The sequence below is a fragment of the Aspergillus foveolatus genome (genome assembly GCF_047715535.1).
Source record: "Aspergillus foveolatus strain CBS 279.81 unplaced genomic scaffold BDW70scaffold_20, whole genome shotgun sequence".
NCBI classification, from domain to species: Eukaryota; Fungi; Ascomycota; class Eurotiomycetes; order Eurotiales; family Aspergillaceae; genus Aspergillus; species Aspergillus foveolatus.
In genome coordinates this window covers 54,159-69,264 of record NW_027396084.1, presented here as the reverse complement: position 1 = coordinate 69,264, position 15,106 = coordinate 54,159, and the positions used below count along the sequence as shown (strand labels likewise).

Below are 15,106 nucleotides of genomic sequence, written 5' to 3'. Positions count from 1 at the left end.
GCCCAACACGGCAAACACGCCCAGCTACAGCACTATTTTTATATTATTTTATATTCAGGCCGCTGACGGGTCCAGACCGAGATATTCAGACAGGTATATACAGAAAAGACTATATAATTTATCTTTAAATCATTCGTCCCTAGAAACCCAAACTTTTGGTCTGCCAACGCTCATGCATAAGCGGCCCAGCCTAATCCACATCAGTTAGCGGCTCTCCTATTTATAGATATCCAGACAGATGGAGTAAACATACCGCAGTAAAGAACAGCAAGGTTCTTCTCATCAGTCGCCTGCTGGATCAGTTCATTCACCGTCGCCGTAACACTCAGGGTCTTGCTCAGTTTCTTTGCAACAACCGTCAGCGCTCTATCAGCCTCGCTCGGCTCATTTGTTGGCCGCTGTTGATCAGTCGTGGAGCCCGGTAGAACTGGCGGCCCATCACTGGGGTCCTGCTCTTGCATCTTTTTCATCCGTAGTGGCGACACCGTCCAGCTGTAGAGCGGATCGTACCTCAGCACGTCTAGGATGGTCATGATGCTGTATGATTCCTGACGCAGCGCTTCGAGGGTGAACTCGCAGCAGCGCCGGAAGACGCCCTCGGTTTTGGTAATGCCCATCCCATCTACGAGATCGCGCGTGAGGCGGAAAGGGACCACTTCAGGCACAGGGAGAACGCGACCTTGCTCGAAAGCAACGCCCAAGTCAATGTGTACGACTTCCCCTGTTCGTTCGTCAAGGAGGATGTTGTGGCCGTGGCGATCTCCAAGGCCAAGCACGTGTCCCAGAATCGAGATTGCCGCAGTGCTCTGGGTGTATGATAGCCTTCGGCCAAACCAGTCGTCTGGGTTGTTGAACTTCTCCATGAAGAAGTAGCGCATAACAGGGCGGAACTTTTCGATTACCTGGCGGTATGTCCGGACTCGTTGCTCAAAGGACCGTGTCTGTACATCGGCAATATGTTTGCGGCAGGCGCTGGGCTTCATGTCTCTGGGGTAGTATCTTTGATGCGCAGGCATCAAGAAGTCGTTGAGCGGTATGGTATTCGGAACAAATTCAATAATGCCCGCATTAGAGGTCAGAGGAAGGACCTTGTAGGCTCTGATTCCGAGGTTGCGCTGCCGAGTTGCTTGATGGTCTTTGAGGAGACTGCTAACTTGCTCAAATACTTGCTCCATAATGGCGTCCTGACGCAGATCATCATTACCTCCTTTGAACTATGATACTGTTAGCCACAACTGAATAACGCGAATATGATCCTTACCAGCTGCTTATACCGAACACCATTGCTTGCAATGGCTGTAACAATTTTAGGTGCGCTCACGCCAGACGCTACCGTGAAATCAGGGAGGTACTTAGCAAGCTTGGGTACATCACTATAGTCGCAGTCAGCGCGAATATCAATCTTCATAGTTGGTGGCGGTAGCCGCTGATTGACAGCATCCTGTTCAAGGCGTATGCCAGGTGCCAATTTATTCAGCCGAATCTTCGCACCACTCTTTGCCTTGTCGTCTAACCGCTCGACAGCGAATCGAACGTAGTTTATATTCGTATTGTGGACCGCCACCCACAAAGGCCCGATATGCCTATCGTTTCTCATAATATCAGCCAATTTTGCGGCGGCTCGATTGCGTGATAGAGCCGATTGGTCCCTTCCACCCTTGGATTTGCTGCTCGCAAAGATCTGGTACATTCCATGGAACGGGTGTTCAGAGCATATGCGATAAATCAGTTCGGACAATAGAGCTTGGAAATCGTCGGACACGTCGAGGAGCCGCGAAGTCAGCTGGTTCATAAGAGGGGCGAACTTGCGACTCGGGACACCTGCAATGTATTTCGAGACTGCACTGTTGGCAATGTCACTGTGAGATTGCGCAAGCCAGAGGGCGCAGAAGCGCAGGACGTCGTTGTTGTATGCTTCGCTTTCTCTAAGACAGATAAGATAGTTCTCAAGGCATTGCTGCAGGAAAGCCTCGCGGCTTCGCTTGAGACGCTGATACTCACGATCGTCGAGGTCGAACCACTGTTTCGTCTTTGTTCTGTGGAATTTGAGATTGTCTCGCTCTTTGCCTTCTGCTGTTTTGAGCATCGCATCGAGAGCAACTACTTCTTTTTCCTTGCGATTACGAAGCTGCTCAATCCGCGCAAAGTCTTCCAGCCCATCCGGATTTTGTAACTGCTGATCACAGAAGATAGCAAATCCATGATAGACTCGCCCAGCGTCTTCTCCCTCTGAGCGACCCTTCAATTCTTTGACTGCAGGTGTCAAATAGTTCTGGATGATCGCCTCCGGTTTTTCTAAACGAGCTTCGGCAATATGATGGCCCTGACTCTGTTAGCCGCTTTAACATCAGTAGAGATCTGGATTTGCCCACCAGGGTGACAAGAAGCTCGGCACGACTAATGGGAATTGCTTGCTTGTGAAGGTCATTTCTATCTTTTAGCTGCTGGAGAATTTGAATCGAGGGCGCCATTTCACCCTGATCCCATAGCACATTGGCCAGGTCGAACTTCGCTACACCTTCAATATTGAGCCCTAGCGATACACTATGGTCTGCTAGTTTTGACAAATAGACGGCAGATCTGAGCGAAGCCTGGGCGATGCCGTGATTTCTGGCAATGTGTAGGGACTGGCGGATTACTTTAACTTCAAGAAGCTGCGCATCAATATCACTTAAGTTGAAGGCAGTTCTGAGATAATCCTTTTGCTTTATGGAAGAGAACAGGGTCTCATGAGAGTTCAGAATCTCTCCAACCTCCTGGACACTACATGCCGTTAGTATTAACCTATTATTAGCAGGAAGTGCACATACTCAGTATTTTTTAACCAGGAAGTCCTTGCTGAGATTTCCTCCCATTTCTGATTGATTTCCTCCACAGATCCTGAACCAAGAACTTCTTCAATTTCGGTCAAGATGCCGAGCGTCCTCATAGCGGTCCGCAAGGACGTCGCTGATCGACGATCACTATTAATAAGATTCAGGTTGCTTCTATAACCTTCGCCGATAGATGAACGCATGTCAACTAACGGCCCTGGAGTATTCAAGGCCTGGAAAGCTTTGAATATCGTGGCCGAAGGAGATGTGTTCAACGGAGAGATAGGTATTTCCCATTGCCGCAAGTTTGTAGCGGCCTTAAGCATACTCCCCAGTGGGACAGCAGTGTCACTAGAATTACCAAGCGCACCGATCATAGAGTTAGCAATGCCCTGAAGATTGGTGGAGTTCAGTGCCTTGAGGACACCATAGGTGTTTCCAGATCCTGTCATCTGAATTTCGCTGTCGTACTGTGCGCTCTGGAATAGGAGATTCTTGAAGCCAGAACTCTCGTGCTCGAGTGTTTCCATTACGGAATCCAGGGAGGAAGTCTGCTGCACTCCATAGAAAAAGTCTGGGTCGTCAATGTTCTTGAAAATGTCATGCAGCAGGCCTGCTGGGAGATCGTATTTAGCAACAGATGACCGACGAGAGTTGGCCGTAGAGCGAGAAGCATGAATTTCCAAAAACATGAGCGCCGTCTTCGGCAGGCGGCATCTACTGGCGGCTGAGGAAGCTACCGCGTAGTTGATATCCAACCAATCATCTCGGTCCACTATTGTTTCCTCTCCCGGCTTGGGTTGGTTGCGAAGGTAGAGGATGCATTTAATGATAAGTCGAGCGTGAGGGATAGAGTTTTCTGCACCAGCCCGTAAGGCTTCATTGAAGATTTGCGATATGGTGTCCCGTATATCAGCCACATTCCCTCGAATCTCCGCCAGCAGAGCATCATGTAAGATGTAGGGCAGTAGTTGGACTGCCAAATCAGGAATAAGGTATAATATATTGCTCAGTGATCCAATAACCGGGTCCTCTGCGGCTGCTTTTGAAAGAAATAGTCCCACGTTTCGTGCCCAGTAAGAGGGCGAGAGGCTAAGATCCCATCCATGTACACTTTCTAGTTCTTTGGCTTCCAGGGCATTCAGAGATATCCCCGGGCACTGATATGGGCTCCAAGTGAGAGCCTTCATGACAGAAGGGGGAATAGTACTCACGCAAGGTTCAAAATCGGGGAAGTTAGCCAGGTTACTGATGATAAGCTGCAGGGTACGCTCAATCGGTCCTGTTTGCCTGCTATTCAGCAGCTTGCTGCCAAGTACTTCAAGGATGTTTGCTTTGGAACGACAGAGGATATCGGTACCCGATTGGGTTGAAGAAGAGCGAAACAGAGTAAAATCCTGTTCTCTCAATAGGGCGTCACTGATTTTGCCAGTAGCTGCGAAGGCTCTTCCTATGACTCGAGCCGCCCAAGACCGGTATTCCGAATCAGGATTGAAATCTCGAAGAGTTTGGCAGACAGTGACAGCGTTCAAGATAGCATCTTCGTCTCGTTCAATAGTAGTGAGATGATAGCCTAACGCTGCTTTCGACGTAGAACAAAGCAGCGAGATCACGCGATCTGATATTGGTTTGCTAAGGAGACCACTCTTTGATTCACGATCCTTAAGTACTTCGAGTAGTAAATCGGTTTCGCTCGCACCGGATGCGCTGGACTCCTCTACCACTATAGCCTGTAAGGAGCAAGTGAACCGCCGAAAAGACTCAGACGACTCATCATCCAAAGCTGGCGAAGTGTAAGAACGGAGATAGCCGTCGAACCACCGGCAGAATGTTCGAAGATTTCCTACCACAGCTTGTAGTTGACTCTCCTGCCGCGAGCTTGCGGGAGGCGACGCCAGAAACCTACCCAAAGAAAGCGAGGTAGAAACCGCAATGCCCGCCATCAGACCCGGCTGTTCACATAAATAAGTCTTTCCAGCTTCCAGTAGGTACCAGAAAATAGCCACTGCATCCTCAGAGCAAGAGATATCCACAAGGAATGGTTGAAGTCCGTGGATAATCATCTCAAACGGGTAGTCACTCAGCATTACGGGGCCAGCCACGCATACCAAGATTTTGATCTTCCGGAGCACGGAACAAGCATGCAGAGAGCCCAGGGCCGGGTGAATTGATTCCAGGAGTGTGCGGCATACATAGGATGCGAGAGTAGGAGTCCAGATGGTTTCAAGTTCATATCCACTTCGTTTGCACAGAAACTCCAGTTCATCGAGGAGATACCGCGCCCTGAAAGACGGCTGCTGATTTGGCGGGAGCACCGTCCTCGCAGGACCCTTCTCGGTGATGCGCTTGAATGTAACGAGTGCTTCCTGGAAGCTTTCTCGTTTAGAGAATGCTTTCTCCACCTGCTGGAAGAAATCGAGCGATCCGAAAAAGGTGGCTACAATCTGGGGGAATTGTGCTTCAATTAGAGTTACGAACACATCGGCACCTAGAATTTTCTTGAGTCGATTCTCCACCCCTTTAGGCTGGCTTCCCTCTCGAGGAGGAGTACTTATGTCACGAGCTATTGTGTAAGCCTCTGCTTTGTAGAAAGAGTCTGTCAGAAGACTAACGAAGGGTCGACCTAGTATCTCTGAGAGCTCTGCAGCATCGCTTTCACTTGCTCGCATCATTATTTGTCCAACAATCTCGTCATGGGCATCGCATATCATGTCATTAAGACTAGCATAGCCGAAAATGCTGAAAGGCATGGACTTTATCGACTGTGTTTCGGTCCATGTGTATAGAATTTGAGAAGAGAAAAGCCGGAATATCTCTTTGGCATCCTGGAGTCCTAGCGCATCCGAGACGCTGCGTAGGCATTTCTCTGCGTACCATAGGGAGTGATGCACCTGGGCCGGGGTCTCGAAGATATGGTAAATGCTTCTTCGGAGTAATGTGTGCCATTTTGACGCAAGCTGGGCGAGCAGGAACAAACGAACCGCGATTCCTTCATCCCAAGTAGGGTCCCGCGGAAGACACTCGAGGACATCGTTAAATATATTATCGTGGTCTTCGAGAAGAAACTGTCCGAACAGCTGTGGAACGAGACTGCCCGCGTTAAATTTGACTAGCACTTCGCCATCGCTAATAATCTTGAATAGGGTAGTCCTAGGCGATGGGCTTGATTGATCACTCGAGTATGCTGGGTTCAAGCTTAGAATCTCTCCCAGTAGTTTTGCAAAGGCAATTAATACGGACGAGGAGGCCCTCCCTTTCTTCAAGAATATTGTCGTGAACCAGGTATAGATGTCCGCGGCTGAGTCACTGAGGCTGTCCTGGGTTCCGCTGGTCCATGACGTGGCAAGGCTGCCCATCATCTGGATACAGAGCAAATGTGAGTTCTCGCAGCGCTCCAATTCGTACGTTTGGAGGCACTTTTCACCTAAGTTTTCAAGTAGCACGAGTTGCGTTTGTCGGTCCGTTCTAGCGCAGGACTGATATACGTAAGGTAGGAGATCATGCGCAGCCAGAAGGTCAACTTCATCGAGGTCGTTCAGATAGTCTTCCAAATCCCCAGTAACGGGTCGTTGAGGTTCAGACAGTTGAGAATACATCCTGTTGTAAATGGAAATAAGGATGGTCATATAACGCTGGAAGCTAGCAGAATCCTGGAAAAGTGGCAAATCGCTGCGATTTGTGCATAAGATGTTTGACGCCTCTTCGACCTGATCAGTTGACGGCCCAAACGGATCATCCAAGTCCATAGTGTCGTCGTTGAGAGCGTATAGTTTTTGTTTGTGGGACTGTCTTTGGCTCTCAAGAACTTCACTTAAAGGCGTGAGCAGTCCATATAATGCCCTATGGATGGCAGTTGTTGGTTTGGAAAAACATGAATCCAGAGGAAAGAAAGGAGGGAACAGTATTAAGCTAGAGAGCACAAAGGTAGATTCGCGAGAAGCTAAGAATGAACAGACGCTTTCCCACATGCGACGGCTGTTCGAAAGCAAGGTCTGTAACCGAGACCCTGGCTGCTCCGGCAGGCAGGAGGTATAAAGGGCGACCGTTATGCAGAAGGACGTCAAAATTTGCACAATATCCGGAGTGACATGACGTGACTTATCCTCAGATAATGATTGCCAGGTATGAAGGAAATTTTCCGATTTCGCCTGCAACAAATCGAGAATGCCCAGATCGTTCGGATCCGACTGTGAGGATTTTTGGATAGAGACCGTAGTTCCAGCATCCCAAATATCATATATATCTATTAGTTCACGTATATCGAAGAGATAGCTCCAGATTTGTTTGTTCCTGTGGTAAAAGTACCAGCACTTTGTCACGACTCCAGTTGGCCCTTTATATAGAGCCCGAGGCCGGGTAAAGGGTCTGTTGGTGCAAGCGAAGATCAAATTCAAAAGGTCTAAGGGACGTGCAAATACAGCAACTTGCGAAGTCTGCGTTCTATCTGTCGCTGATCCTGTATAACGTTGTTAGTAAGTGAAATACCTGGGGTAGATAAAGGCAACGTACCAGTTGACCATGCATCCCTCAACCACGCACAGATCTGGACGGAAGCATTCGAAACAGACCCTGGGTTTATTTGAGCTGTCATCCTAATAACGCTCGCCCATAACTCTAGAGACGCATCTGACACTGTTGACGGCCCATTTAATTTGACAAATGAGAGCATTGAATTAATAGTCTCGGCCACAGCAGCGTAGTCAAGGAGACTATATTGGAGAATACTGTTCTGCAAATGACAAGCAGCCCTGGAAGTGAAGTGCGACGTTGATGCACGAGATGTCAAGTCCCAAGCTTGTTGCCAATATCGTTTGAGTGGCGGCTTGTCTGCATGAGGACTAGCTGCGATACTATTGCACACAAGGTCAACAAGTCATCCCGGTCACTTGGCTCATAGAACTCACCATGCAATTGCAATCATTGTCCAAGATGAGATCGTAGCATTGTCGTCATTTATGTTAGGGATCAATCGTTCCAGCAAAGGCACCTTCGAATCGATGCAGGAATAGTGGTTCAGGAGGAAGGGAATCAGCTGCAAAGCACATACTCTTCTGATGCCGAAAGAGGCTGTAGAATCACGGAAAACATCGTCAATCTTCGAGGATATACGTTGCCTTTTACTCGGTGTTTCGGTCTTCGCGAGGGAATGCGTCGACAACCGTGTGGCCAGCTCTTCAGACAACTCCAGCAACGTTGCCATAATCCATACAACCGTCCAGTTATGCTCAGACCTAGGACTCTCCAACCTTGGCCAGAGATGAAACTTTTCGTGTTGACCTGTGCTGTTTGTATCGAAAACCAATTCGTCAACCTGAAGAATGTCCTTCTCGGAACGTCTAAAGTACTCGCGCTGTAGAGTATTTATGAGCCCATCGATCACAGTTATCAGAGCCTCGTCCGGGTTTCTCCGGATCTCATCGGTAAGAAAAGTGACAATCAACATTGTGGTGACAACCAATTCGTCCTTTAGACCTATGAGTTTGGTGGTCCAGTGCTGCCGAATTACTGGAACTAGATCTAGCAAGGTGACTCGAACGAGTTCCGAGTTATCGAAGATTATCCCCATTGCCACAGCGTTGATAGCGCTGAAGGCCGTCTGGTGACCACTTCCGGAAAGAGAGGGTGAGCCTACGTAATTTGCCAGCCCCAGAAGTATGCTCTCAGCATTGTCCTGAAGAGGAGCATTTGGGACCCCTGAGAGTATTCTAATGCATGAAAGAGCTTCTTCAACCACACCCGTGGGCCCTTTGGGCTTCTCCCTGACAGCCAATGAGGGTGTCATTCTAGATGGTGTCGACCGGCCACCGCTAGCTCCAAGGTAGTCGTCCATAACAGACGAATGCGGACTCCACGTGCTTTGTTGGCTGTTATGATCATTCGGTACGTTGACGACCTTCAGGCAAAATTTCACGACAGATTCCCACTCCTCAACCCCTAAATGCTCAACGTGTGGCGGATAGTGCAAGATTGTGCTCAAACATTTCGTGTAGTCCACACTAAGAAGCTCGAATAGAGCACTGTCCGGGCTGACCAAGACATTGGTTATATGGTCAAGAATGGCGCGAACTGACTTGATCCGCAAGTTACGCAGGAAAGTCTCAGCAGCTGTACGAACAACGGATGCACAAGCGGAAAGACGAGTGGCGGCTGCTTTACTGGAACTGGCTCCTTTAGAATTCGCGCGGTTATAGAGCGTTTTTTCTGTGGAGACGAGCCGAAACAGAGACTCGAAGATCTTATGACAGGCCTTGTCGCTCATAAATTGACTATAAAAAATATATATTAATATACGCCTGGACAGTCCAGTTGGAAGCTCCGTACAGATTCGAGTTCCGTTTATTCTTCTGGAGAATGTGTTTTAGATCTGGTGGGCGTTAGGCAGTGTGACAAAGACAACAATCAAAAATCAACGAACCAGCTAAGCCATCTGTGCGATCTTTGGTCTTGTCCGACGACAGAAGCGCGATTGCTCCGTCTAAGGTAATTTCTCCCTTCATTGTAGCAGCGTGTTGACTACTTTACCTTTGTGCTGGGAAAACAGTGGGAGCAGCTCCGTACAGTATCTATCAGCTCATCTGGGAGCGCTCGGCTGCCCCATCTTCCAGCAAAAAGCCTGCGATATGCGGACAGCGATTGGATATACTCCGGGAGCCCTCTCAGACAAATTAAGAATAAAATCAACAAGAAGATCCCGAGCCTGGAAGCTGTTTTGAGACCGTGCTGTGGTTTGCTGGTGGGTCCCTCAAGCTCTCGCCGCCTTTTCAGACCGCCGGCAATTTGTCGCGTTCTCCAACCTTTTTTGGTGCTAGAGAAACACACCTCACGCATCAAGCTTGAATATTCGATCTCCTGCGCTGAGAGTATGGAGAATGCGGAGCCCCTGGAAGGCCTTCGCGGCCTGTATCAGGATCTTTCTGCTCTTTCTGACTCGTCGCTTCTTAACATAGACCGACTCCGTGTCGAGCTAGAGACTCACATCCATGATTTTAGGACCCTGCTCGACAAACCCACAAAGAGCAATGAGAGTCGGATGAGCGTTCTGAGTGGTACAGTTACTTTAACCGCACTCCTTTGGGGCTTGGATGTCAAAAACATTGTTGCGCTGACCTTTTCTGCACCCAACTCAGGTAAAATCACGATCGACGATGTGGAATACTCTGTCAACGATGAGTTCCAGCAGGGTACGCTTCAAGTCGCCGATGCGCTCGATCTCGATGAATTGCTGGCGGCTCTACTGTTTTTCAGAGCACAGGAGACATCTCAGGAGTATGATAGACCACCTGTGATTACGGCCATCATAAATTTCCACCAACGCCGACACTTCCTGCTGGAATCGTTGCGCCTCATTTTCCAGGAATCCTTTGAGGTGGAGCGCGAAGCGACACAAGAAATGATGCAGGAAATGCTGGCTCATGTTGTAGAAATCAAGGATGGTCAGCTACGGAATGCATCTCTCTATACACGAAAATGCCTGAAATCTATGGAGGATATCGAAAAGTGGCTGTCGCTTCTGGGTGAACAAATCCAGAAAGCCTCAATTGTCGGACAATCGGAAGACCAGCTTGTCATGGAGGCTATTGAGCACCAGCGCTTCACCTTGCTCCAACAGCATGAATCACTCGGCGCAATATTATGCTACCTGTTCAAAGGCCCTTATACCAGTCCGGAGGATCTAAGAGTTCTGCTGAAGCATCTTAGGAAGCTCGATCGGTTTGATGGAGTCCTTGTCCACTATATTCCAGCTATCATCGCTTCATTTGTTCAACATGGGTCCCCCGAACGTTCTGGCAATTACCAGGAAGCTCGGAGTCTTAATACCGCCGTTATCTCCACCAAAGACGGCCAGAACTGGGCGCATCAACCGTTCCACTCGGCAGTAATTGCGCTTTGGCTTTCAGTCTACAGTGCATGGGACTATGACGGCCCGTCATCTGCCCCGCCAGGCGTTGATCTCGAGAAGGAAGCCGAGGAACGTACGAAGACGTTCATGACGGCCCTAGACGACGGAGGGCTGGACCTCTTAGTTTCTATCTGCTCCGGTGTGAGTGGTGAAGAATGGAGTGACCCGGCTCGTAGCGAACTAGTAACAATGCTATTGAGGGAGAGCGCATCTTGGTTGAAAGAAAGCGGATCGGCGACACTTGAAGCGGACTCGTGCTCCCCGTATCTGAAAACGTTGTTGATGGAGAATTTCGAAGTTTTTGCGGAGTCTTGCATCGCAAATATGCCAGATGCTGTCCGAAGACTGAAAACTGAAGAGGATTCACAGCGGCTAGATCAAATAACTGCTTTGAGGGATGGATTAACATCAAACCTCCATCGCGATTTAGTGGAGGCACGGACCCATCTGGAATCGTTTCTACTGATTATGGCTTTTGCATTCGAGGGCCGGCCGGACGCAGCCCAAGAGTTCTGGGCCGATCCTGATGGTAATCTGTACGGCTTCCTTCAATGGTCCTCCAAGCGACAGACCGTACCCAGGGTTAGCGCATTTTGCGAATTACTCTGCTCGATTTCTGGAGGAGAAGACAATGCTGCAGCTGCACACAGATTCTTATTGGAAGAAGACAAATTCATGTCTTCCAAATTCAAGCGGTCCGCATCCATGAACTGGGCACAAATGTTTGCCGAACTTCAGATATATGCGACGAGAATCACAGAGAAGCCGTCAACGGCCCAAACTATTCAGCGCACGAGAAAATTCGAACCGGCTGATATGAGTGAGCCTGAAAGTCCGGTCATGCTCTCTTGTTACCTGCGACTCATAGGACATCTCTCTAGACAGAGCGCTGCCGTTAGGGAATGGATGCTGCATCACTCGTCTTTCAACATCGTTAGCACCCTCTTGACGCTCTGTAGTGGCCCTTTACCGTCTCACTTACGAGCAACGGTGTTTCAAGCGCTTGCTGGCCTGATGACCGATAGGAGCGTTGAGAATGGCAATGAGATGTGGCTTGCAGTCGATCAATGGATTTCGAGTGGAGCTATGAGCGCATCCGCCCATAACAAAGTGCCCCTTGTCTCGAACCCACTCATCTGGCATGAACAGCAGGCATTTGAGAAGATTGGTGAAAGCTTTGACCAGGCTAATGCATTCGTGGTACTTATACTCTCTCTTGTTGCCCCGGCCATCGATTCAGTCGAGTATGCCATCTGGGTGCCCTTTCCTGAATCGCTTGGCTCTTCCTATCGTATGCCGGGCATCGAGCCCTACATCGACTTCATCATGGGCCAGGCGCTCTCGAGAAAGGTCCCCGATCTTAACGAACGCCAATCTCGACTGCTCACTTACAACTCTTTGGAATTCGTCTTAACATGTCTAAGATCCTTCAACGAAGCAATTGTCACCGCGCTCAACGAGACCCCCGCTACAGCGGAGCCCAATCTCAAAACATCAACTCTTCTCTCTTACGTTCGGCTCCATCCCTTCGCGCGAGTAGCTGAATGGCTATATAATGAGGACGTAATTAAGACTATCTTTGCGACAGCAAACCAAGAGATAGCTGACATCTCAAAAGCTTCGCCCGACTCCGTTTTGGTTTCCTCCCTGGTCAAGAGCATTGAGGTTATGTGTTCGATCATCGACCTCCAGTCGACCTATCTCAATATTGTTAGACCATTCATAAAATCGCAACCTGGGAGCAGGCTCAATGTTGCAAACTCTGCGCTCTCCGCTATCGAAGACTGCATCCTGAACAACTTGCAAATCGTGCCAAAATTGTGCCTGTATTGTGGTACGGGCCACCAAGAGCTTACGGTTTCTTCGTTGGCGCTTTTGGCGAAGCTATCCAGCTCTACGCGGCTTAACAAACTTTCTACCCCCGAACTATCCAGATGGCGGTCGTCGAATAAGATTGTCGAGGTTTTGAGTGCTGAGAATTTGGACAGTTTATCTCTTCCCTTCATATCTCAAATGGAGCCCGAAGTAAGGGAACTCGATGCTGGGCCGCAAGCCTCGGGCTACCTCATACGCCACAATCTGTTAGAACTTCTTAATAGTTCTTTGACTATGATTCCAGACCGACCTACGGTTGCCCACTTGCTTCTTGGTTTTGGCAGTGTAGGAAACGTTCTCGATGTATCCTCCGATGGCTTGTTCGCCGCCGGGAGGTCACTGTTGCATGCCATCCTAGGTTTTGTGCAGACTTACCCTGACCAATTAGATGGCAATATCGTGTCATGGATGTTGCACTTGAAACGCACGGCTTTCGAGGTTTTGAAGCATTTATGGTCGTCTAAACTCTCTTCTTACTTCACACTCGCAGAGATGCGTGCCAGCGGGTTCCTCGTCAGCTTATTCGCGAGCCAGCCTTTAGTTGGGCCACACACCTTGTGGGATGGCTTACCAATCGCGGCGGAGCAATTTTGGGTATGTGATTCGACAGATGCCCTTGCCGAATTCTTATTGTACCGAAGTTATCTTTTCGACTATGCAACGACGGAGATTCGTTCTGCGGCAAAGATGGGTTCGCCTACTTTACTAGAAGCTATCCTCGCTACGTTGTTTGGAAATTCCACTTTAGATAATGGAGCAACCATTGCGAACCCAACGGTCTATGACCTTTTCGATTTCGCAGACCTCGATGTTCAGTTCCACGCCCGGCCACCGAATGTTGAATACCTTGGTGGACTCAACATTGACATCTGCGAGAAGCCGGTAGAGGACGGCTCTCTTGTACTTTATAACGTGGCCCAGGTGAAGGAACTTGTCAAAGCCAGACGAGAAGAACTATTGTCAAACGGCGAGCTGCGTCCACAGGATGATGAACTGTTCATGGCGGAGGCAGACAATTTGATTGAGTTCCTGCAAGCAAAAAATCAATTGCGGCTAATCAGCTTCAATCGGCACATGGCCCTCGGCTCTTGGGCTGAGCTGCTCATCACCATACTGAAGTGTTCTGAGCTTGATTGCGGCCGGAAATCGACCTTTATACTACATGCCATTCAGTTGATCTTGCCAAAGCTTGAGACTGCTATTGAGGATGACCTGCCAGAAGCTCTGGATCTGGCGCGGTTGGCTGAATCTCTGGTCGAAAGTTTAGATGCGACGCCAGCCAAACTGATACCACTTAGACGAAACGGCGATCTCATCGATGAGAAGCTTCATCAGTTGTTCCAGATCTGCCTTCGAGGCATTATCTTATCCAATGGGGCCGTCCTTCTCAAAGAGACATTCTACAATATTTGTTCAATCTATGTTGCGCGTATCGTCTCCCCCGACACTGGAAACGCGACTATGAGGCAGCACAGTCAGCAAGTGGTCAAATCGTCCGGCCGCGCTTTAATCGAGGCTATATGTGATGACGCCTATACCGGTCAGGAAACGTGCCGTGTATCAGCTGTTTTACTGCTCAATTCCTTGGCTGCACTGGATAAACAGGCTGATGCTACTCTAGCTGAGTCGATAGCTCAGTCAAATTACCTAAGTTTGTTCCTAGACAGCATCCGGGTACTACCACTCGAGTTAAAGAATGCCCCAGCCAACGGTAGAATACCATACATTCCTACTGTGAATGTCGCTAATCTGTCATTTCCAGATACACCTCTACTCTTATCATATTACCAGTCGCTATTGTCCCTGCTACAGCAGCTCTGTCAAACAAAACCCGGCGCGACCCACGTGTTGAAAGCTGGCCTTTTCGAAGCAGTGCGTGAGTCGCATCTCTTTGCTGCGGATCCTGACCTTGGTATCGGTATGTATCGCTTTCTCGGCAATGATTTGAAACCAGCCTGACAGCAACAGACATTGATAACGCCGATGCCCTCCGGAAATACTACGATCTACTCGATTCTGTACTGCGGGTCATTGTCACGGCAACATTCTCCCGTGGTCTGCAAAACGAGTTAATGATTGAGCAAACCCGGGCTTTCCTGACGGAGAACAGGCAGAGCATGGTAGGCATATTCAAGCGCTTTGCTAAGATCGGCGGATCCGCCGCTTCCCACCACCATGACGCACTTACCAGCATCGCGAAGTCATACACGGCCCTTGTTGCGGCTACTAACTTCTTAGAGGTAGGTCTTTATGCTCACTGTTCCAAGTCAATATCTAACTTTGCGACAGGCTGAAGAGAGCGAAGTCGCGCAGCACATTGGGTCGAAGCTGTTTTCATAGGGCGGATTTTGCATGAAAGACGGTGCATGGGACGTTGAACGACTGTGGTGTATACGGTATTAAGCATATTGGGATGGGCTCTATTATACGTTCTAGTGGGGGTTTTCCATAAATATCTATGAACTTAAATGACTGTACTCCAAGTCCATTCAAGTAGAAAAGTAGCGTATTATCAGCC

At 49.0% G+C, this 15,106-nt stretch overlaps 2 protein-coding genes across 2 annotated transcripts; one reads left to right on the top strand and one right to left on the bottom strand.

Moving 5' to 3' along the window:
- Positions 1–115: 115 nt before the first annotated feature.
- Positions 116–9,310, bottom strand: atmA (DNA-binding protein kinase TEL1; the record flags this gene model as incomplete). Its single annotated transcript, XM_073742306.1, has 10 exons — positions 116–190; positions 254–1,214; positions 1,262–2,323; positions 2,373–2,763; positions 2,811–6,618; positions 6,784–7,269; positions 7,323–7,663; positions 7,718–9,079; positions 9,135–9,177; positions 9,229–9,310. The coding sequence occupies 10 exons, from the start codon at positions 9,308–9,310 to the stop codon at positions 171–173; spliced, it is 8,556 nt and encodes a 2,851-aa protein (XP_073596534.1). The 3' UTR covers positions 116–170.
- Positions 9,311–9,634: 324 nt separating this feature from the next.
- BDW70DRAFT_41751 (nuclear pore complex Nup192/Nup205 family protein) lies at positions 9,635–15,065 on the top strand. Its single transcript, XM_073743960.1, has 5 exons — positions 9,635–9,859; positions 9,941–14,299; positions 14,351–14,506; positions 14,557–14,828; positions 14,878–15,065. The coding sequence occupies exons 1-5, from the start codon at positions 9,676–9,678 to the stop codon at positions 14,926–14,928; spliced, it is 5,022 nt and encodes a 1,673-aa protein (XP_073596533.1). The 5' UTR covers positions 9,635–9,675; the 3' UTR covers positions 14,929–15,065.
- The last annotated feature ends 41 nt before the right edge of the window (positions 15,066–15,106 follow it).